This window comes from Mobula birostris, chromosome 4 (genome assembly GCF_030028105.1).
Source record: "Mobula birostris isolate sMobBir1 chromosome 4, sMobBir1.hap1, whole genome shotgun sequence".
NCBI classification, from domain to species: domain Eukaryota; kingdom Metazoa; phylum Chordata; class Chondrichthyes; order Myliobatiformes; family Myliobatidae; genus Mobula; species Mobula birostris.
In genome coordinates, this window is record NC_092373.1 from 74,692,807 (window position 1) to 74,717,091 (window position 24,285).

General features: G+C 39.4%; 1 protein-coding gene across 3 annotated transcripts in view; it reads right to left on the reverse strand.

The window, feature by feature from the left end:
- Positions 1-433: 433 nt before the first annotated feature.
- LOC140196422 (SH2/SH3 adapter protein NCK1-like) overlaps positions 434-24,285 on the reverse strand; it is a 231,602-nt gene continuing 207,750 nt past the window's right edge. For all 3 annotated transcript variants that reach the window (XM_072255621.1, XM_072255622.1, XM_072255623.1), the window contains 2 exons: positions 3,525-4,237; positions 434-2,409 (listed from right to left, as the gene is read on the reverse strand). In XM_072255621.1, coding sequence (XP_072111722.1) covers positions 2,215-2,409; positions 3,525-4,237 — 908 coding nt within the window. In that variant the 3' untranslated portion in view covers positions 434-2,214. The remainder of the gene's footprint in view (positions 2,410-3,524; positions 4,238-24,285) is intronic.

The following is a 24,285-nucleotide window of genomic DNA, read 5'->3' on the forward strand; positions in this document are numbered from 1 at the left end:
AAAAAATCCTTCATTATTCCAATTCAGAAATTGCGCAACCTGCACCTTTAATACTGACTGTATCCCAAGTTACATGAGAATAGCATCTCTCTTTCACTTGGTTAGCTTACAATTTTGTAGCATATTTTTCAAAAATGCTACTGTCTTTGTTTGGTTTTTAATTTAACCTACAGAACCACATTTATTCTAAAATACAATTCCTTCTCACCAAGAGCTACTATCCAACCACTCCTTAGCCAACAGCTACTGCTTAACATTTTCTATCATTGCTCCCTCAAGAGCCTAATAACCATAGATGATGTCACTCCAGTTACATTTTCATAATAAATTCTATTTCCTCAATTCACCTGATGTTTTCAGTTACGTAATGGCATGGCATTACAAAGTTCAAGCTGCTAAATTCGGGAAAGTATCAGAAACAATAATATTAGGAGATGATTTACAAACTTTATTGGATTTTATAATAAGTGAAGAATCATACTTTGACATAAGCTGATAAAAGCATGTAGGATATTTGCTGCACTGTACAGCAAAAAATTTGACTTCACAGTATCTTATGCTTTTGTAACAGTTATTTTCAACATTTAAAAGGGGGATATATGCATATGATAAAGCAATTTCAATACAAAAAATTGATTAGGAACAATATGTGAATGGTTTTGGTACTCATTTTTTTTCTAAAGGATTACAACTATAATGAACATCAAAAGACCAGGGCTCAGAAACCCTTGAATTGACTAAAATTCAATATATAAAAATATGATTCAACAATCCTCTTCATGGGTTCCCTTGAATTACCTACAGCAATATAACTTCTCTTTTCAGTGACCCACTGCATTCAAAATTAGTGTCAGCACTTGCTGCAATATCATTTCTATTCATCTGTAGTTCCAACAAGATTCTAATCACTGGTCTTTAACTTACACAAGACGAAGTACAACATTTTTCTCCTGGACCCTTGGATATAATTTCTGGTATTAATAACATTGTAAAACAGTACAAATACATACTACTGCTTTCAATGGGGTGATAACCATGGGGTGAGTTTGAAATATAAATTAAAGATAAATAATATCATTCAAATTCCTGACACTCAGACAATTCTTTTCTAGTGACGCTATAAAGTGATGTGTGTAGTACACAAGTTATGTGTTTATCATATTCATGTCTGAGTAATTGACTGTGTTTATCTCTCCCTCTCCCCACAATACAACAGTTCACTTTCATTGACCAGGATGCACAACATATAGTGGCCTACAGTATATACAATTATAGGTGCAGGGGTCTACAGTTATGCAAATCCACTGACTCGTGTCAAACAAAAATTGATACAATCAGTGACAGCACAATATCTGTTAAATGGCATTATTCTTTACAACTGCATGACAAAATTAAGAGCATAATATATAGTGTATCCTTAAAATGAACAAGTACAAATGCAACAGACTTTATTTTAAAGTTATCAACGCTGGTTGAACAATTCAAAGCAGTTCTGCTACAAATAACTTGGGAGTTAAAGAGAACTAAAATGAATATTAATGTTTTAAAAGGTATTATTGAAGTTGCAGGACATTGCATGATCTACCAAAGTGTGATCCAACTGCAACTTTATTACAACAGTTAAACACAGCCTTTGGCTTGAAATATTGTAAGGCAGAATCTGGTATGTCCACATTTTAGCTTTTATTCTGATGCAACTTGCACCCAAAAGAATTCCAACCAAATTAAACCAAAGCTGATTGATATTTTCTGTAAATAATTGAGAAAGGGGCAATTGAGTATTCCAATTTCATCATGCACAAAACATCACATCTCTCAAATTACAATCTACTCAACAAGGTTCTTAAAGCACAGATATAATCAAAGATCTGCAATGAGAATGAAACACATTCCTGCCATTTAGAAAGTGGAATATAAAAAAAGGGTTAAGATCATTGGAAAAATTAGAAGCAACTGTTGATAGTATATTCACAATGAGGAGCTCTACCAAAGCAAGGCACAAAAATTCTTTTTACAAACAAGAAAAGCTATTGAAAATTAAACAGCAGTACAATCCAACTAGGACAATAGTTCAAACTGAAAAGTTAAAAGTTGATCTGTTCTTTTACGTCATTATCGCCATTAAATCGCAAATCATGATCATTTTTCCTTTTCTCCGCTGTTTATTTTTAATTGTTAGGAACAATCCAGTTCAGTGGATCTTTCTCCCCTCCATTAAGATAAAGGTTTCACCAAAAACAATTTTTCGCCATGTTCACTTGTGAAAATTGGCGCCTTTTTGTAATGTTCCACTAAATCTTCCATGCTGTCAAATTTTCGTTGTCCAATGCAGTAGAGGCCTTGCTTCAATTGTACCTTGAAGTGCTTATTTTTATTTTGAGCCTTCAAGGACACAGAGAAATCATTAGGCTGTGAAAGAAGTGAAAGCAAACTTGATTAGTCCTTTAAAAACATATTCTGATAATTGGCTCCCATCTTGTGTTACACATTGCAGATGTAATCACATCACTAAGTACCACTAGATAATAAATGAGAGGAAATAAAATTCAACAATAATCAGTCCAAATTCTTATTTTCATTGATGGCTGCATACCTTTAAAAACAAACCTTTAACATTCCTACCCAAATTATAAAGGTTCCAGCCAGCAACCATTTTGTTGTCATGGTTCAATTCATGGAGAGGAATCAAAAAGTACCAATATATTCCAAGATGGGAATGGGAAGAGGATGCAGCATGCTTGAATTACAATACTGGAGGAACTCATTAGGTCAGCCAGCCTCTATGGAGATGCCTACACCCTACATCAGGACTGGAAAAGAAGGCAAACACAGAATGAAAATGTGGGCGAAGGTGTGGAGCATAGGCAGACGGCTAATAGGTGAATCCAGGTGAGGGAATGAGGTGACAATCTAGGCGATGAGAGGACAGAGGCTATGGAATAAAGACAATGAGGTGGGGAACCAGGGGGAGGTGATGGGCAGGATTTTAGAGTGGGAAGAGGAGAAAAGACGGGGTGAAGAGGCCACATGAGTGAGGGATAACAAAGTTGGGGGGGGGGAAGAGAAAGGAAAATAGAAGTTTACATGAAGTTGATGAAATCAGTGACAATGCTGTCAAGTTTGGAGACTACTATGAAGTGTTGCTCCTCCAACTTGCATCTGGCCTCAACATGGCAATAAAGGAGCCCATTGACAGACATGTCAGCATGGGAATTGGAAGGGGAATTGAAACTGGTGCCAAGCAGGAAATCCTGGCTGTCGCAGCTTGAGTCACAAACTATATTTTGCATACTAATATCTTAATGTAATCTAGTAAAATTTCAATAAATCGATATAGCCAGCAGTAACAAATCTGGGTACCAATTTATACCACAATGAAGTCTCATTTCCCTTTTGCAATCAATTTGACATTAAAATCCAAAAATGATTATGTAGCAATAGAAGCTACAAATCCTCATAAGAATCATCAGAATATTATGATTAGTAAAAGATCACAATTTTAAAATAACTAATCTGTTACTTACCGAGGACTCGCTGTCTCGAATTATGAAATCTCCATCAACCCCTCTTTCATTCAGAGCCATTTCTCCTTGGTGCCTTGTAATCTTTCCATAATACCATGGACTACCAGCAAACTTGCCAGTGGTTGCTACTCCTATATAATCACATCGAGGTGGTGTTGGACCAATGCTATTGGATGGTGGTGACGTTGGTATGGTATTCACATAGTTCTTGGGTACCAGCCCTACTTGCCCATCAGCTTTCCGGCATTTCCACCATTCCGGATCATTTTCTGGTTTCTCAATAACATCCATCACCTCGCCTTTCTCGAAATTAAGCTCCTCCTCATTTGAAGAACTGAATGGGTACAGAGCCTGCACAACATGCAGTACTTTAGCATTGTGTGCATTCATTACAACTGCTAGTCTTTCTGTTAAGGAGCTGACAGGTTCTACAGAAGTGCCCTCTGGTTCCTCCATAACATAATTTGAAGGAAACCAACCAGTTTGTCCATTATAACTACCCCTCCACCATCCATCGCTGCATTTTTCCATGACAGTAACTTTGGTCCCTTTAACCAACGAAAGCTCATCATCTCTCTCTGCTGTGTAGTTAAATTTCACATAAGCAGGAGCATTCAAGTCATACAGACGTTCACCATTGTCAGCATAACCATCGTTATCTGCATTGGATGCCGTGTCTCGAATGCTTGGTTTCCGCTTCACCTTTCCAATTCCTTTAAAACAAAGAAGAGAGTGTATTATTGCACCAAATCTGAGAATAAAATCATGCAAAGTAGTATATCAAACATGAGTATGAAGCAATGGCGACTCAAAGTATACCATCGAGACACGTATGGAAACAGCTTCATCGTGTCAGTGAGTGAAACAGCATGTACAGTATGTTTAATAATAGCTTATTCACAAGCAATGAAACCCTTCACTCAATGGAAGTAAACAAGTACTCATCCAAGTCAACCAAACTGCAGATATTACAACACTAGACATTCAAAACATCTGTTAAATCTGTCCATGTTACACAGGATTAAACAAGCAATAAACATTACTTGACTAGATGTGTGGTGATTTCACGTGCAATGATGTGCCAGTACCTGATTGGACAGCACTGAGCATGCACGGGGCTTGCCAGAATGTTTCAGCACATGGCGGGGTTAAGACATGTTTATTACTATCAATAAAAGTTCACTAATTCTTCCAGAATATGATTCTTTACTGTTAACCCATGGTACATTTAAATAGGACAAATATAACATGGTGTCAGAACTGCTACTGGAAGAGTAATACGGGAGAATCAAGAATCGAAGATAATCGGAGAAAAAAAAAAGAAAAAAGTTCGAACTGCAAACGGTACTATGGAAGGTTTACTACCCCCACCAAAACTTCAGCTGACTGGGAATGTAGCGGAGAATTGGAAGATCTTCAAGCAACAGTTTGAACTGTACTTATCGGCGATCAATTACGAAGACAAATCAGATAGAACCAAAGCTGCACTTTCGTTCCATATAATCAGGACTGACGCAGTAGAGGTATATAATAATTTTGTCTTTGAAGATGGAGATAATTTCAATTTAAAGTCGATAATGGACTGATTTGAAGTATTTTGTATACCCACGCAGAACTTAACGTATGAACGATATAAATTCTTCACATGTGCGCAAAGGGCTGCTGAAACAATTGATCAGTATGTTACGGAGTGAAGAAAGCGCAGTAGTACATGCGAGCTTGGATTGCTCACAGACTCTCTTATTAAAGATAGACTAGTTTGTGGCATTCGAGATAATGCACTGAGAGAAAGGCTGTTGAGAGGGCAAGATTTTGAAAAAGCTTTCGCGATCTGTAAAGCTTCTGAGACCGTAATGTTGCAGGCTAAAGAGCTTTTTGTTGAAAACTGTAATGTAAACGCTGTAAAAAAAAGCAAATATATCAAGAAATATAATAATACGTCGACAAAACCGACAGAGAGCAAGACGGTGTTTGAGGAAAAAAAGTCATGTGATCGCTGTGTGCGGGAACACCGTCCAAATCAGTGTTTCACATACGGCAAAATTTGCTACAACTGCGGTAAGATTAATCATTTTTCACACTGTTGTAGAAGGAGAAAGAAGGAAAATGAAATGAAACAAGTAAATGCAGTGACTGAAGATGAACGTGAGGAATTTTATATAGATGCGCTTTATGAAAATGCTGACATGGGGAATATAAAATCAGTAGCTGCAGTGTCTGAGACGACCAAACAGGAGGCAATTGATGATGTGAAAAGCAATGGCAGGAAGAGGTTGCTTCAATGCAAGCGATAATGAAAGAGACACTGAGAGAATATGAGATTCAGTCTAATCACTGTCTAGAGCAAGAACGCTCGCAGTGGGCACAGTATAAGAAAGTGAAAGCACAAGTAACAGAATTAGGAAGTTTTATTGAAATGATGAAGTCTCAGCATTAAAAAAAAGAGATTACACAGTTACTAAATGAATTAGATGAAGAAAAGAAGATTTGCAATTCATTACAAATGGAAGTGGAAGGAATTAGGAAAGATACAGTACAAACAGAAGCAGAGAAGCAGACTGCTGAGGAGGATAGTGTGAACTACTTCCCTGAAATTCCAGATTCTAACCAGGAGGCAAGTGAGAGTATACCAAAAAGTTTAGTTGAGATACATGAGGAAAAGCTTAAAGCAGAAAAGAAAAAGAAGCAGCACAAGAAGAGTCATGGCCCAAATAGCGAAGAGCCAACTTCAGAGTTTCAGTTTTGTTCAGATTCATTTACTGGTTAATGTTGTTATTTGTTTTTCTTTTTAAGGAAAGGAAGATGTGATTCTTCAGAGATTCAGTTAACTGATGCAGACGAGACAAAACATGTAAATAATAACAAGGAAGCACAAGATCTGTGTGTACCACTTAGAAGGTCTACTCGTGTTCATAAACCACAGAGAGACTGATTGAGACTTGTTGAATTATGTCTTTGCTTTGATTAATGTTGTTATTTATTTTTTTTCTTTTGAAGGGAAGATGTGGTGATATCACATGCAATGATGTACCAGTACCTGATTGGACAGCACTGAGCATGCACGGGGCTTGCCAGAACGTTTCAGCACGTGGCGGGATTAAGACATGTTTGTTCATTACTGTAAATAAAAGTTCTCTAATTCTTCCAGAATATGATTCTTTACTGTTAACCCACGGTACGTTTAAATAGAATCTAACAAGGTGTAAACCCAAAATGTGAGCTCCTCCCCCTATTAACTGTAACACACCTTCCAAATGGTTTCTCCAGCCTGCAGCAAGCTGGGGTCAAAAAGACAGCGATCACACACGTGTGTTCATCTTTAGACACCTGATGACTGGAAATCAGTAACAGGCACCACAGCATGTGACCTGGGACCAGAAACTGGTGACGCAGGGCACAAGAGCAAACCAATGGGAAGGGAGCCACATACCTCATTAACCAGTACTGTGGAAGCGACTTTCAAACAATGTTTGATTAGCAAGTTATCTGTACACATTATACATGCTAAACTGCACTGACATAAATACTTGTTTATCATCAGGCAGGAGGTACCATAGCATTAGGATAAGAACTGTTAAGAGTGGTTAACTGCTTCTTCCCCCAGGCTGTACTACTAATGAACTCCCAGCCACCACCCAAGTCTCATCACATATGAAGCACCAGTAGCATTATACTGTTCACTTTTCATATATGCACCTTACTTTATTTGTTAATTTGTGGTAATATTACTTTTTGTGTGAGCTATATGTACTGTGTTCTGCACCTTGGTCCGGAGGACCGTTGTCTCATTTGGCACTATACATGTGTACGGCTGAATGACAATAAACTTGAACTCAAAAATAATACCCACTTTCAAATTACAAAATCCTAGAATACTTTGAACAGAATCAGAAATAATGTGAAACAAAATTACTCTTTGAACATGGGATCTAGAGATGCAGTTATATTCTTAACTGATCAGTAATCATTAATGGGCAGAACAGACAGAAATAGATTGAGTGAATTCAATTCTAAACAGTGTGTAAAAAATAAATGGAATTTTTAAAAACATGACTAACAATAATTAAAATCGGGAGATAGTTCAAGACTTGTAAATATTAATTTTAGGGCCAGAAAACCTGATTGACAGCTATTAGACTTCACTTGAATGAAAATATTTTTAAAAATCCGTTCTTCTCCTGGCATATTTAGTATCAAATTACCACACAAGGACAGTAGTTGCATGCCTTCCCATGTATTTCAACTCTTAAGTCTTCTAGAAAATAATAAGTTTCTGGAGGAGCAGGATAACTCAACACTTGTGATTTCTTGTTTTTAACAATATATTGTATAGTCTTACCAAATTCGTGCTTAAATAATGGATAGATTTAGCCCATTTACTTGCAATGATATAACACACCTGACAATCAGTTCAACATATCAACTCCTGCCTGAGAAGCAACTTGGATCCACTCCTGTTTGCCTACCCTCACAAAAGGTCCACAGCAGATGCTATATCATTGGCTTTTCACTTAATCCTGGAACATCTGGACAGCAAAGATGCATCCACCAGGATGCTTGCTCTTCATTGACTACAGCTCAGCATTCAATACCATCATCCCCTCAAAACTAATCAACAAGCTTCAAGTCCTAAACCTCAATACCTCCTCGTGCAACTGGATTCTTGACTTCCTCACTTGCAGACCCCAGTCAGCTCGGATTAGCAGCATCTCCCTCAACACAGGTGCACCACAAGGCTGTGTGCTTAGCCCCTATTTCTACTCTCTTTATACTATGACTGTGAGGCTAAGCACAGCTCTACTGCCGATGACATCACTGCCAAATCAAAAGTGGTGACAAATCAGCACATAGAAGGGAGATTGAAATCCTGGCTGCATGGTGCTACAACAACTCCCTCACATCTGCAAGACCAAGGAGATGATTATTGGCTTCAAGAGGAAACAGGAGGTTCATGAGCCAGTCCTCATTAGGGATTTGAGGTGGAGAGGGTCAGCAACTTTAAAATTCCTTGTGTTATCATTTCAGAAGGTCTGTCCTGGGGTCCACCAACTAAGTTGCCATTACGAAGAAAGCACAGCAGCACCTCTACTTCCTTAGGACTTTGTGAGGATTCAGCATGACATCTATAACTTTGACTAATGAGAGGTGGAGAGTATACTGACTGGCTGCATCACAGCCTGGTATGAAAACACCAATGCCCCTGACCAGAAAATGGATACGGCCCAGTCCATCATGGGTACAGTCCTCCCCATCATTGAGCACATCCATACGGAGAGCTGTCACAGGAAAGCAGCACTCACCAAGGACTCCAACCATCGAGGTGATGCTCTCTTCTCACTGCTGCCAGCAGAAGGGTGGTCTACCAGCCTCAAGACCCATACCATCAGGGGTCAGATATATTCCCCTTAACCATTATGCTCTTAAACCAGAAGAGGTAACTTCACTCACACCTTCACTGAATTGTTCCCATAACCTATGAACTGTGATAATGAACCTACTTTGAACATAATCTGTGATTATCTTTACCATCCGCTAAATGCACTTGGCACCACAAATAACAAACTAAACAGTAGACTTTCAGCTGAAATACACTTGGATTTTATGGTTGTTTCAATTTCAGATGATTTTCAACTGAAGGACTCCAAGATTCAGCAATAAACACGAATGATGCTGTCACTCAATTTATTATGCGCAAAACAAAATATCAATTCATGCTATGTTTCAGTGAATTTCAGTTTTAAGATCCAGATGACCTTGAATAAAATCACTAAAATTAAAATTGCTATTTGTTGATATTTTAATGAAGAATTTTCAACTATACTAACTGAATGATATGCTAGTGGAGAAATTAATTTGATCACAGAACTTCAGATCCATGCTCTTCGATAATTATGCATTTCTGCAAGAGGAGTATTGGTTTTTCAGCATCGTCACCTATAGTTACAGTAGGAGAACAATACTGGTCACCTCACAAAATGCTCATCCTATTAAAAATGAAACTCACGTTCCTGAGAAAGCCTGTTTTACACAGAAAGGAAATAAGAAAATTCATTAATTTCCAGAAATCAGAAAACTATCCTAAAACTTGGGCAATTATTAATAATGAGTTTAGTAATTTTCATGATTTTGCATTTCCAAGAAATCTGATAAACCTCAATAGCACAGGTTACAAATGGAGGACAATCTGATAATTTGAGGTCAACGGTAAACTACTTACCACAGCCAGTAACCAAAGTTGCAGTATTTGGGGGAGGGAAGAGGGGGGAGTTGACTCCACTGGAGACATGCAATACAAAGTTGGCATGATCTCTTACTTAGAGGTCCTTTTGTGTCATAATATGATAGAATAGAGACAGGGCATGGAACAAACTACAAGTTATTGGAAATCAGCTAAGTCACCCCTTGGCTTAACTAAGACTGTCATAATAGGCAAATAACACAATGTTGCATTCCTGTTCGACAAATCTTTGGGAAATCCAGCGATGAAGTGTATTTTGAATAGTTGAAACTGGCAAAGTGGTGCTGCAGCTTCATGACTTGTCTGATTGTGTGAATATTGTTTGAGTTTACACATTAAAATGTTGGTAATTGCATGGATTTATACTGACTTTCCACGCCAAAGTTAAGCTTCTTTTCCAAGATGGTTCAAAGTGAAGTAATTATCAGAGACAATGAGTTAATGAGATCAGAAAGGCATTCGGTCTAATAACTTATGCACATAACTTGGAGAATTTGTACCCCCCCCCATCGATACTGCCTGACCTGCTGAGTTCCTCCAGCATTTTGTGTTGCTCTGAATTTCTAGCAATCTGCAGAATTTCTCGTGTTTATGTACATAATAGCATGTACATTTTAATGTTGTTTCTGCATCTCCACCGTTCCTTTTGGCTTGCAATATGACCAATAAACATAAAGTTGTAAAAGGTGAATCAGTCTCCTAGTCCTGAGTCCACAAAATTACTGTCTAAACTACTTTTGATAATCCAGTCAAACAGATGCATAAACATTGTGTAATTGATGCATATTCCTCAGCTAAGGACAGCTTTAAAAAACATGAAACATTTACTCCTGCCGTGCTATCTTCTCTTCCTGGAAGAATGCAAAGTAAGCCAGAGATAGTTTCACCAAGATCCTCAAACAAAAATAAATCTATCAAGAAATAGTACAATTGTACTATATGGAAAACATCATGGATTTAATATGGATAAAGAAATAGACATAAATAGACTAAATCATAAATCAATCCAATAGAAGTAACAGATGAAATCACTTTAATCTTAATTTTCTTCCTTCAATCAAAACAATACATTTCAGAGAGAACCCTCAATGATTCAATATGAATCTTCTAATTTGGATATTAACACCCCAGCATATCTTGTAGGCTACTTGCATATGATATTATTTAAACGATTACATTGTAGTGTTACTTGTACTGCATTTGTTAGCCAGTTTCTCTATTATTACTTTTTCAGGCATTACTTCAGAAAAATCCTTTGATCTGCATTTTAGATTTAAACCAAATCTAATACTTTTAAGTGTAATATTTTTTATCCCACATATTTGCCCAAGTCACTTTTTGAACCCAAACTAGCACTCGTTTGCTTTCTCCAACAACTTTAATGGAAGATGAGTGGGCAAGTGATGAAAGAAGTGAAGGATACACCCTTAGCTATAAAGAAATAAATGAGTCATAAGCACCAGAGACATGCACAAGTTGAAAGTTTCATATGAAATGGTCATCTTCTCCAAATACATTCAAATTGTGCTCTGATTGTACATGTTTGTTGCAGTACACAAATGTTAATTTGGAATTGTGGCCTTTACTCAAAATTAGGGCAGAATTCCTACACTTTCCTCAAATCAGACAGTAACAGTAACAACATTGTAATATTTATACAACTATAAGATTGGTCATAAGTTGCAAGACTTTTGACAGTAAAATGCCATACAGTATTTGCATTTTTTTCTGGTTGAACTCTCAATTAATTTTAAAGAACATTAACTAAACTCAAACCAATTGTTATCACAATTTGAAACAGAACATTCAAACAGGAAATGATTCACTTCCGGACTCGCTGATGAATCTTTTCATATTCTAAACATATCCGTTCTGCATGGAAATAATCCACGATTTACGAAATTATATGCTTGTGTTGGCGCATGCAGAAACGTGATTGATTCCTGATTCAAACAGATTAAGTCATAATCAAGGCAATGTTTAAGACTTGAAATTGCTTCCTAGCAAACAGGATATCGAATTCAAATATTCCAACTAAAATGTTGTTGTTAGTACACTAAGTTCTGGCTTGTCAATTCCATATGCAATCACTTTAATATGGAAAAGCTAGCCTCTTGCTTTAGATCACTATCCATTGACCTATCAGGTGGTAAGACACAATAGCTGCATTTCTAAGAAATGCTGTGTTACAGAAAAAATACTTTGTACGCGTCAAGAGTTTCAAACTTACCATAACAATTATTTTTGCTGTTGGAATTTCAAAATTAAATGTCTTTGATAGCAACAAGTTTACTTTGTTACTGAAAGAGTAACATTCTGAAGGCTGTATGTTACATACCAAAGGCATAACAAAAATTATTGAAGATATCAAAATAGGAGTATGATGATTTTGTAGGTTTGCATGAGTGTTATTTCTTGCAGGCATAATCATGTTCAGGAAGGATGCATTAGTGGGGAGAAATAAGGACCCTTTCCTATCAGAAAGCTGTCTGAATAGTGATGAGAATTAGAACTTGACAATATTCTCAAAGAATAATGCAAGTTCATCAAGAAGCAACCTGGTACAAAAAAAGACTTGGAAAATACTATCTGGTTTTGATAGTAGAACACATTCAGGGTAATTAAACTGATGCTACAAAGAAATAGAACATTATAAGAAACAGTTCCTAATGGTTGCAGGATACAGAGGAAGATAATGCATACGCAAGTTTAGGTCAGGAGATTGTTTTTATAATTAAAATTATCTTTGGAATATGCATCATTAACAATTGGTGCCGATGCCCTGACAAGTATTGCTTACATAGATGAAAACAGTAAAAGAGTATGGTTCAGAGCACACACATGGATTAGGAGTCAAGCTCATGTGCAGAGTGAACAGAGCACGTATAATTGGGGTTAAAGCCCAATTCTAAGACACATTTCAAACATCTCATACTTTTATAGGGTGCACCTCAGAAATGAACACACTCCTTTTTTGATGTATTTCAATGCCAAATCAGACATTATCAAAACCTGCCTAACAGTAGATTTTATTCACCGATTGTTTTGCTTGTTTAATACATTTTATCAATACCTGGACGACGCTTTAAAATCATTTAAAAATTTAAAAGCTTTAAAGTAATTTACATCAAGATGAACCAACCAGAACACAGTACATTAATGACGTACAGAGCTTCCATCACTGTTCACAACACCCTGAAGTGCAGTTTCAGTTGCACAGCAACTATCTTGCTCAGACGTGAGTCAGAATTTTTCTTTGTTGACTATATCATACAGTAGCTATTTATGTCAGGACTTGGTGTAAAATGCGCAGATGGCTAAAGGCAAATAGTGTTAACAAGAACATACCACCATTGATGAGAAGTGAAACACTGAAAATTCTTGCTACAACCAGTGAACTTGGCAAAATGCCGACAATGACATCTGACCCAATCTGCAAACTTTAATCTATGAAGCAACATGCTGACAGCAGAAACAAAGCAGGATCTGTAGCAATACTTTGGAATGTGATTTAATTAGATTGGAAACTGCAAATACCCAGTATTGTGGAAAAATTCATGTCAGATAATGGCCTAAAACCATTCTTTCCACAGTGACACTTGGATGTTAGACAAGATCATCACCAGTCAGGAAAATAATTACATTATACAGCAGAACAAATCCTATCTCAAGATGCAGATAATAGTATGTGCTTTACTTGCAGAATGCACAAATGTAAATGCAATTGGTGGCATTATCACTTGAAGGCGTCATGTCAAGTTAATGACATGGCCAATTAACGAAGCAGAACTGAACTAGTCCACAAATATTTCAGGATTATTTCACCTAGTACTGTGCATGCAGAACATTTTTATTGGTGCACTGGAGAAGAGTACAGTTTAGTCATTCATTGCCTACCAGATCAATGAATGAGATAGTCCATTTTCTCAGCAACACCATAAATCAACATGCAGTCATTCATTCAGGGTATTGACACTTACAGCAATGGAGCCAAATCAGGGCTAGGTAGGCATAGACAATAGCTCAAAACAAATTTATTATCAAAGTACATATATGTCACCATGTACAATCCTGAGCTTCATTTGCTTGCAGGCATACTCAATAAATCCAATAACTATAATAGAATTAATGAAAGATCATACCCAACAGGACGGGCAATCAGTCTGCAAAAGTCAACAACTGCTACTACTGCAAAAACAAAAGCAAATAAATAAGCATTAAATATTGAGAACATGAGATGGAGAGTCCTTGAAAGTAAGTCCATAGGTTATGGAAACAGTTCAGTGACTGCGCAAGTGAAGTTATCCCCCTTGGTTCAAGAACCTAACGTTTGAAGGGTAATAACCGTTCCTGAACCATGATAGTGTGGGTTCCGAGGCTCCTGTACCTTCTTCACGATGGTAGGAGCAAGAAGAGCATGGAATAGATAGTGGGGGTCATGAATGATGGACATTGCTTTCCTGTGACAATGCTCTATGTAGATGTGCTGATTGGTGGGGAGATCTTTAACTGTGATGGACTGGGCCTTATCCACCACTTTCAGTAGGATTTTCCATTCAAGGGCATTGATGTTGCACCAGGCTCCACTACACATCTATAGAAGTTTGTCAAAGGTTTTGATGTCATGCCGGATCTTACAAACTTCTAAGTAAAGGCACTAACCGGAGAAAATCTACAGATGCTGAAGATCTGAGCAACACACACAATGCTGCAGGAACTCAGCAGATCAGGCTGCATCTGTGGGAAAAAGTGCAGTCGATGTTTTGGGTTGAAACCCTTCGGCAGGACTGAAGAAAAGGGTTGAGGAGTAGATTTGAAAGGTGAGGGGAGTGGAGAGGGATGAAGGAAGAAGCTAGGAAGTTGATTGGAGAAAGAGATAGAAGGCCATGGGAAAAAGAAATGGGGGGGGGGGAAGGGAAGGAGCACCAGATGGAGGCGATGGGCGGGCAAGGAGATGACACGAGAGGAGGACAGGGGGATGAGAAATGGTGAACGGGGGGGGCGGGGTGGTGAGAGGGATTACTGGAAGTTAGAGAAATCGATGTTCATACCATCAGGTTGGAGGCTACCCAAATGGAATACAAGGTGTTGTTCCTCTAACCTAAATGTGGCCTTATCCCAACAGTGGAAGAGCCCATGCATGGACATATCAGAATGGGAATGGGAAGTGGAATTAAAATGGGTGCCCACTGGGAGATCCCCCTTGTTCTGGCAGAGGGAGCGTAGATGGTCAGCAAAGCGGTCTCCCAATCTACGGCGGGTCTCACCGATATACAAGAGGCCACACCAGAAGCACAAGTGTAAAGGCACTGCAGTGTTTTCTTCATAATTGCACTTACGTGCTGGGCCCAGGACATGATAACAGTAAGAAATTTAAAGTTGCTGACCCTCTCCACCTCTGACCCGATGAGGACTGGCTCATGGTTTCCTCCTCCTGAAGTCACTATCAGCTCCTTGGTATCGCTGACATTGGGTGAGAGGTTGTTGTTATGGCACCACTCAGCCAGATTTTCAGTCTCCCTCCTATATGCTGATTCATCATCATCTTTGATTGGGCCTTTGATAATGGTGCTGTCAGAAAATTTACAATTAACTGACAACATGTAATTCTTCACCTATCTGCTCCTCAGTTCTTACTGACTATCGGAGGGGGGAGAGGGGACCTGAGGGGAGACTATGGTACAGCCCTATCAAGGTGAAAATCCCTTCCTTATTTCTAAGTTCTACCTAAATGACCTAATTAGGTGATCCCTCTAGAATATCCTCTAAGCACTGTGTGATGTTGTTTATCAAAAAGGCAACAACTCTTTCCACTTTACCTGTTCCCGTGTCACGCCTGAAGCATTAGTATTCCAGAACATTTGAGCTGCCAGTCCTGCCCTTCTCTCAATCATATTTCTGTTCTGGCCACAATATCCCAGGCCCTAGAGGCAATCCACAACCCCCTCCCCAGTTCATCTGCTTTTCTTGTTAAACTATGTGCATTGGAACATATGTAAATTAAACCTGTGGTCCTATCTACCCTTTTACACTCATTAGTTGTTGCATGTATCTTTGCCTCCTCACTGACTTTGTCCTTAGTCTGAACCCCACTTCTCTCCTGTTAATCAGTTAAACCTTCATCTGACCTATCTTCCTCTTCCAGGACTTGCTAGCATGTGGCAGCAGGAGAAATCCTGAGATCACTACCCTTAAGGGCCTGCATTTTAATTTCTTACCTAGCTCCCTATACTCATTTTGCAGGTCCTCATCACTTGTTCTGCTTTTGTCATTTGTACCAAGTGTACAACAACCTCTGGCTGTACACCCTCCCCCACCCAAGAATTTTCAGCAGCTGCTCAGATGCATCCTAGAGCCTGGCAGCTGGGGTGGAAACACACCATCCTAACACTTCTTCTGCAGCCACAGAATCTCTTGTCTCTCCCTCACACTATTGAGTCTCCAGCCATTATCACGTGTCTGACTCTTCCTTTTCCCTGAGGCTCAGGGTAACGGTGCTAGAGACCTGATTTTTGCCATCAGCCCCTGATAAAAATATGCTCCTGAACAATGCCCAAAGAGGTAAACAACAGGAATTCTGTAGATGCTAGAAATTCAAGCAACACACATCAAAATTGCTGGTGAACGCAGCAGGCCAGGCAGCATCTCTAGGAAGAGGTACAGTCGACGTTTCAGGCCGAGACCCTTCGTCAGGACTAACTTCCTGACGAAGGGTTTCAGCCTGAAACGTCGACTGTACCTCTTCCTAGAGATGCTGCCTGGCCTGCTGCGTTCACCAGCAACTTTGATGTGTGTTGCCCAAAGAGGTATACCTGTTTGTGAGGGGAATGGCCATAGGGGAACACTGCACTGACTGCCTAATTCCCTTATTTCCGTTCAAGGGCATTGGTGTTTCTAATACAGCCGGTGAATATACTCTCCACTACATATCTATAGAAGCTTGTCAAAGTTTTAGATGACATGCAAAATCTTCACAAACTCCAAAGAAAGTAGAGGTGCTGCCGTGCTTTCTTCATAATTGCACTTACATGCTGGACCCAGGATAGGCCCTTCGAAATAATAACACAAGGAATTTAAAGTTGTTAACCCTCTCCATCCCTGATCTTCTGATGAGGACTGGCTCATGAACCTCTGGTTTCCCTCACGTGATGTCTGTAGTTGCTGACAATAAGAGGTTGTTGTTGTGGCAACCCTCAGCCAGATTTTCAATCTCCCTCCTACATGCTGATTTGTCATCAGCCAATGACAGTGGTGTCATCACAGTTATATATGGCATTGGAGCTGTGTTAGTCTCAGTTATAAGTGCAAAGTGAGTAGAGCAGGGGTCTAAGCACACGGCCTTGTGGTGCACCAGTGCTGAAGATGATTGTGGAGATGTTGTTGCCAATCCAAACTGAGTGGCATCTGGAAGTGACAAAATCGAGGACCCAATTACTTATGGAGGTATTGAGGGCAAGGTCATGAAGCTTATTGATTAAATACGATCATCCCTTCAGAACTACTGCTGAATTGTAGTCAATGAAGAGTATCCTTTGCAGTCCAGATGTTCCAGGGTTGAGTGAAGGGCCAATGAGATGACATCTGCTGTGGACTCGTTGTGGCAAATCGGAACAGACCCAGTCACTTCTCAGGCAGGAGTTGATATGTTTCATCACCAACCTCTCAAAACACTTCACTACTGTGGATATAAGTGCTACTGTACGATTTTCATTTAAGCAGGGCATCAGTCTTTTTAGGCACCAGTACGATTGAAGCCTACCTGAAGCAGGTGAGTATGTACGACTGCTGAGGTGAGAGGTTAAAGATCTCAGTGAACACGCCAGCCAGTTGATCAGCACGGGTCTTTAGATTTGGGCCAGATGCTTTCTGAGAGATCATCAGCCTGAAGGACACTCGCATGTCGACCTCAGAGACTGAAATCGTCTGGTCATCTGGGGAGGTCGGCGTTTGTGATGGTACCTCCATATCTTGACAGTGAAAAGTGAGCACCAGAAGGCATTGAGCTCATCTGGAAGCAAAGCCCTGCCAGGGCGATAGTGACGTGTACCTGAACAGTTGGTCACATAAGATCTGAACGTGCTTCACATTATAATGGCAAGGTCTCTTCCAAAAGTACACCCTCCAACTTGAATGTAGAATTAGATGGACAGATGATAAACTTTGTAAAAGCATTAGCTCCAGAGTATTTGTTCCCCTATAGTATGAAATGGAAAGAGACTACATCAATAGAACAATAGATACGGAGCTGCATGGTAAATTCTTGGCACGTAGCTGTTAATGTTTTTGAATTGACTCAGAAAAGTCAGGGGTCTTTTTCTTAATAACCATCCAGTTCCACTCTGGCTGTGTGACAGGATCTGTCCCCTTTAGTTGGTTAATGTCAGATATACTCTCGGCTGAATGAGCTAAATCTAAGGCTTCAAGACAATTGTCAATTTTGAGTCAATGATAAAATCACTGATAAATGAAAAGCTGGAATTCTGGACTTGTTTGGGGAAAATGTATTTGTTGAACATGCCTGAATTCCTGATACCAAATAACTACAGCCAGGATTGGACCATAAGACATAGGAAAAGAACTAGGCTATTCAGCCCATCCAGCAAGCTCCAACTATCTATCCTGGCTGATACTTTATCCCTCTTGGCCCAATTCTCCTGACCCCTGCCCTGTAACCTTTGACACCCTTACTAATCAAGAACCTATCAACCTTGTTTTTAGTATACCCATTGACTTCGCCTCCACATCTGTCTGTGGCAATGAATTCTACAGTGATATCTCAGTTTTGATTCCAGTTCTATAATTTATTTGAACAGAAGAGTATTTCTAATCACAAGCATAATTATTACTGCAACAATTTAGCATAAGTGTACTACACCTACAGCAATCGAACCCAACATCCAACTAGAGGCCTTCGATTAAGCTCACCCACAGCCACCAACATGAGCAGGGGCTAGTGAAAGGTAAATAAATAAATATTTTTAAATCATTTATATGCCGTGGTTTGGATGTAGACTCAATGTTATTGATTGATCAAGATAAAAAGGTAAAAACAATTAAAAGCAAATTACACCTATACCAGCTGCCATAATTCCATGCATTTTTTTATGTGATTACTGGAAACTGTAGCCCTCCCCAACAGGTGTGCACCAAAGATCCTGAGGACTGGAATAAAATGGTGAAAGACCCAGCAAAAGTGCTGGCTAATCTTGGGATTATGAGCTGCCTTCAGGAAGGCATTGACAGGAACACATAATTGAAACCAGACTCAACCTGAAAACATAACAAAAAGTGAAAGAGAGCAGCACATTGTCAAGCAGGTCAACATGCCAATTAGTGAAAGGTGTGTTTAGGTCCATTAGACCATAAGATATAGGAGCAGAATTTGGCCAATCAGCCCATCGAGTCCACTCTGACACCTCATCATGGCTGATCCCGGATCCCATTCAACCCCATACACCTGCCCTCTCACCATATCCCTTGATACCCCAACCACTCAGGAATCTATTAACCTCCGCTTTGAATATACCCATGGACTTGGCCTCCACCACAGTTGGTTGCAGAACATTCCACAGGTTCACCACTCTTCATGGTCTGTCCTTTATCAAATTACAGTATTGCTTTGCACTGTTGTAACTATATGTTATAGTTATGTGGTTTTTGTGTCTTGATTTGTCTTGCGTTTCTGTGATATCATTCTGGAAGAACATTGTACCATTTCTTAATGCATGCATTATTAAATGACAGTAAAAGAGGACTGCGTGTCCTCATAATCTAATCTAATCTTCAGCTAAAAAATATTCTTCCTTACCTCTGTTCTAAAAGGTCCACCTTCAATTGTGAGGCTGTGCCCTTGCATTATGGATACCCCCAGTAGAGGAAACATCCTCTCCATATTCACCTTATCAAGTCCTCTCAACATTTAGTAGGTTTTAATGAGAACCCCCACATCCTTCTAAATTCCAGCGAGTACAGGTCCAAAGCTGCCAAATGCTCCTCATATGTTAACTCTGTCGTTCCCAGAATCATCCTCGTGAACCTCCTCTGGACTCTTAAATAATGTTAACTGATTAATTTTTGCCAAGCTCCATGTAAACTTGCATGCAAAAGGCTGTAAATCAATAAGATAATCGTACATACAAAGAAACAAACAAATTTATTGCAAACAATAATGTTCAAAAAACTGGATTAGCATATCTGTCTTGAGCTGATGCAAGAGTAAAGCATTCAAATTCTCAAAGCAACAAGAGGAACTTGTCCTATGTTTCCAGATGCACCGATGTGTGCATTCTGTTCCTTTGAATTGCCTTTTAAAAGGCTCCATAATTTATTGGAGAAACCATGCTAATAATGTGCAAGGCTGTGACATCAACTATTACTCAGACAGAAATAATCTTTGCAACATGTATAATTGACTCAAGGCAAGCAGTTTCTACTTCCATAATAGTTTGATAATTCAATGACAGGTTATTGTCAGTGGCCAGGTCATTTGCAGCACATGATAATCTTTGACAGCATTTTGCCAACAGAAGCAACGTTATTGAAGCATTAGATTACCAGAAATGCAATGGATGTCGATGGTTGTCAGTGTGGAATTTTATTAATTCATTTTCATCAGGCCTTCAGTGAAGTGGAGTTGGTGCGCATGCGCCGGTCGTGCATGCAGCCTGGTACAGCCGTTCCGATCTATTCTTACTTTCTTCTTCTTACTTTTTAATTTAAGTTATTTTTTGTATGTTTTTTCTCTCACGGTAACACGTCGAAGCTGCACACTCTCTAATATGCTGGTAGAGAGAGTTTTATTTGGGTTTTCTTTAGCGCTGGAAATGGTTACATCCCAACACGCGGGACAGAAGCAAGGTCGCATTGTGTATTTCTTGGACCAGCAAAGACCGGCCGGATTAGCGAACAGAGCGGTGGACACCCCTGCTGAAATCCGGAGGAAAACACACAGAGGGGGATCACAAAGCCGAGGAAAGAGGACTGGGTCGAGACAACAGAGACTTCTGGAGAAGAGGAGTTCAGTGGGTAATACCGTTCCGGCTGACTGGAAGTGCACTGGGAGCGGTAAGCATAAAGGAGTTCGATGCTCACTGTTCTGGCTAACAACGGATGGTGCAATCCGGGGTATATTATGATCGAGGAATGTGTTTGCAGACTGGATATTGAACTTTTTACTGTTGGACTTCGGCCACATTCCACCGTGATACAACACTTGGCGGCATGGGAGGTCGTTCCTGCCTGTGGCCACCGAACGTGCAGCTCCTCCCGTGGAGGGTCAGACACCCTGAGCCAATAGACTGGTCCTGGACTTATTTTCCATCTGGCATAGTTTGCATTTTGTTGTTTGATTGTTGGTGGTTTTTGTATTGCTATATTTACGCTCTATTCTTGGTTGGTGCGGCTGTAACGAAACCAAATTTCCCTCTGGATTAATAAAGTATATCTATCTATCTACAAGAACATCTGTGTCTTCATCGCTTATGAAGATAATGTTCCAGGATGTCTTTCCTGACATCCCCAATTTAGTCTATTACATAAAACCTGGCCCTCCCTCTGATAGAATTGTAGTTTCTCTCACTTAACTTCATTTCCATTTTCCCCTTCTCATTTTCATGTTTTTTTTTCTATTACATCGCTCCCTTTAGTGATGCTGCTTATTCTCAAATTGTACTCCTAATCTCCTGTGGCTATTCTGATTCCAAAGTCAAAGATAAATTGATTGTCATTTGCACAAGTGCAATGAAAAACTTATTAGTAGCAGCATCATGAGCACATGACATTAGAGAGCATTCACAAGAAAAACAAATTAATCAAAATTACTTCTTCATTGAATAACCTACATAAACAATCCTTCATTTAACCAATCATTTCTCATTATATACATAAGTAACTCTTATAATATTTAATTGTTTGGAGTAGGAGTATGGAAGGATACTTCATCCTTGGTGTCCAACATGCCATGCATATCCTGCAAGTGTGGCCCAAGATACTCAATCCATATCTTCCTTGAAGATGGACTCAGAAGTACCCCTTTGTCATCAATCCCCTCTGCCTACCTGAATTTATTCTTCGTGTCCAATTTGATTCCATGCATTCTCTTAAAGAAATGCTACTTGTGTTGCCCTTAAGGCATTTATTTAACTTTGTTGGGTCTACGTTTTAAATGATTTGTTTGTAACTGTTTTCTAGTTAAAGTTAAAGGTTGACAATTAAGTTACAGTATAACAAAGGTAAATTCATTGTCTACGGTATATCGCGGCATGTGATGACGTCACCTCCGGTTTCACCGCGTCTTATGTGTAACCTCCGGTTCGGGAAGGTGTGAAGGTGGGTGCCATGCATGCAGCATGATCGTGAAGAGCTTTGTGTCTACCCACAAAGAAACATAGAAGCAATGCCGTAAGTTCTCATGAAAGTATTTGAAGTAAAAATATTAACGCGGTTTCTGTTAAGGAAGCGGTGGTTCAAGTAGCGCCCATGTCGGCTTTTCAATTTCAAACGCGGGGTGGGCTCGGGCCTGGCGGCGGTTTGACAGGACTCCCCTCGCTCGCTACTCGGGGCGGCTGGAGACACTTGCTGAAAGAAGAGAGCGCGCGTGGTCTCCAGAATGAAACAGACGCTGTATATGTTTGTATTTTTTTATCAACAGTTTTCACCATACGATGTTAATGTGGAAGAGTGAACAGTAAATGGTTAACCTTACTACAACTCTGTCTTCATTGGCTCAGGTTTAACTTGCTGTTTAGTCAGAGTTTCAACACACTGCACGAGAACACTACACTACTATTGAAATCTATATGGGTCCCAGTCATGCAATCATTTTTCAGGGGTATAATTGCTTTGTTCCAGTTCTTTAGCATCCTCTCAGCTATTTTCATGTATAGTGATGATTGTCTAGTTTTCGTCATTTGAAATTACTTTTTTTTTATACAAGTTTTCACCCTCCTTTATTGTTACATGATCCATCTTTGATTCTTTGCTTTCTTCATCATCTTCAGGATGCATTATAAAACAAAACTTCCAGAGCTATTTTCACTACATTTCCTTACACTCCACTTTCTGTAAGACTTCTGTAGCATTGATAGCTTCTCTATCTCTGTTCTAACACAGGCATTTTCCATAACACACGGTGCTCATCATACAGAATGGCCACTTGATTAGGTACGTTCTGTAACTAATGTGTACATACATAGTCTTCTGCTACTGTAGCCCATCCACTTCAAGGTTTGATGTTGTGCATTCAGAGATGCTCTTCTGCACACCACAGTTGTTATGTGTGGTTACTCGAGTTACATTTGCCTTCCTGTCAGCTTGAACCAAGTTGGTTATTCACTTCTGACCTCTCTCATTAACAAGGCATTTTCACTCACAGAACTGCTACTCATGATTTTTGTGTTTTGTTGCACCCTTTTTTAAATAGACTCTAGAGACTGCGTGTGAAGATCTCAGGACATCAGCAGTTTCTAAGATTCTCAAACCACTCCATCTGGCACCAACAATCATTCTACTATCAAAGTCACTCAGATCACATTCCTGTCCTAGTTTGAACAATAACTGAACGTCTTGACCATGTCTGCATGCTTTTATGCACTGAGCTGCAGCCACCTGATTGGCTGATTAGATATTTACATGAATGAAGTGTGCAGGTGTATCTAACAAAGTGGCTACTGAGTGTTATGCACCAGCAGCAATGGATATGAAACTGAGTCAGGTTTTTATAAATAAAGAAAATTTATTAACCTCTACTCAAAACATAGAAAAGTAAACGAACAACTAACTTAAACGGAAGTTAACGGTGTTATCCGTCTATAGTTATCAAACAGTCGAACTTAAAGACAATTCTTAACAGATCTTACTTAAGCACAGTCTTAAGGTGGTAGTTTAATAAGTCCATATGATTCCTGAAACAATTGAGAGGAGAGACTTCCTGAACCAGCATTGAAACACTTCACAAAGCATAGACAAAACTGCTGACACAGCTCACAGCCGAGAAATGCTTTGTCCGAAGACATGAAGCAGAATAAGATTTCTCAAAGTAACTGACCTTTCGTCAAAAGTGGTCACTACACAACTCCCCGAGACCATGCAGGGGTTAACCAACAGTGTGCCACAATACCCGTATGAACCGTACCAAATGTCAATCACGGAACGCCGTTGAATTCTACCCAATTCCTTGGGTTCGTTGAAGATGGCGAATCTTCACTCTCTCTTCTTCCATGATTACGTAACCACCGACTATGACATAACCACAAAAACTCCCAACAAAACGAACGAACTACACAACAACTGCAGTTTCCCTTTTTATACTAGTTGGAACATGCCATCACGAGACATCACATCACCCCGCTATCATGAGACAATTACATCATGCCCATCACAAGATAATGACATAATGCTCACAAGATAATTACATGATGCTCACGGGATAGGTAACACGAGTGTATATTTAGTTCATCTTAATCACGAGATTTCCTCCTCCACCTTTGCAGTCAGTACCCTTACCTTATCTATCCACTATGCTTT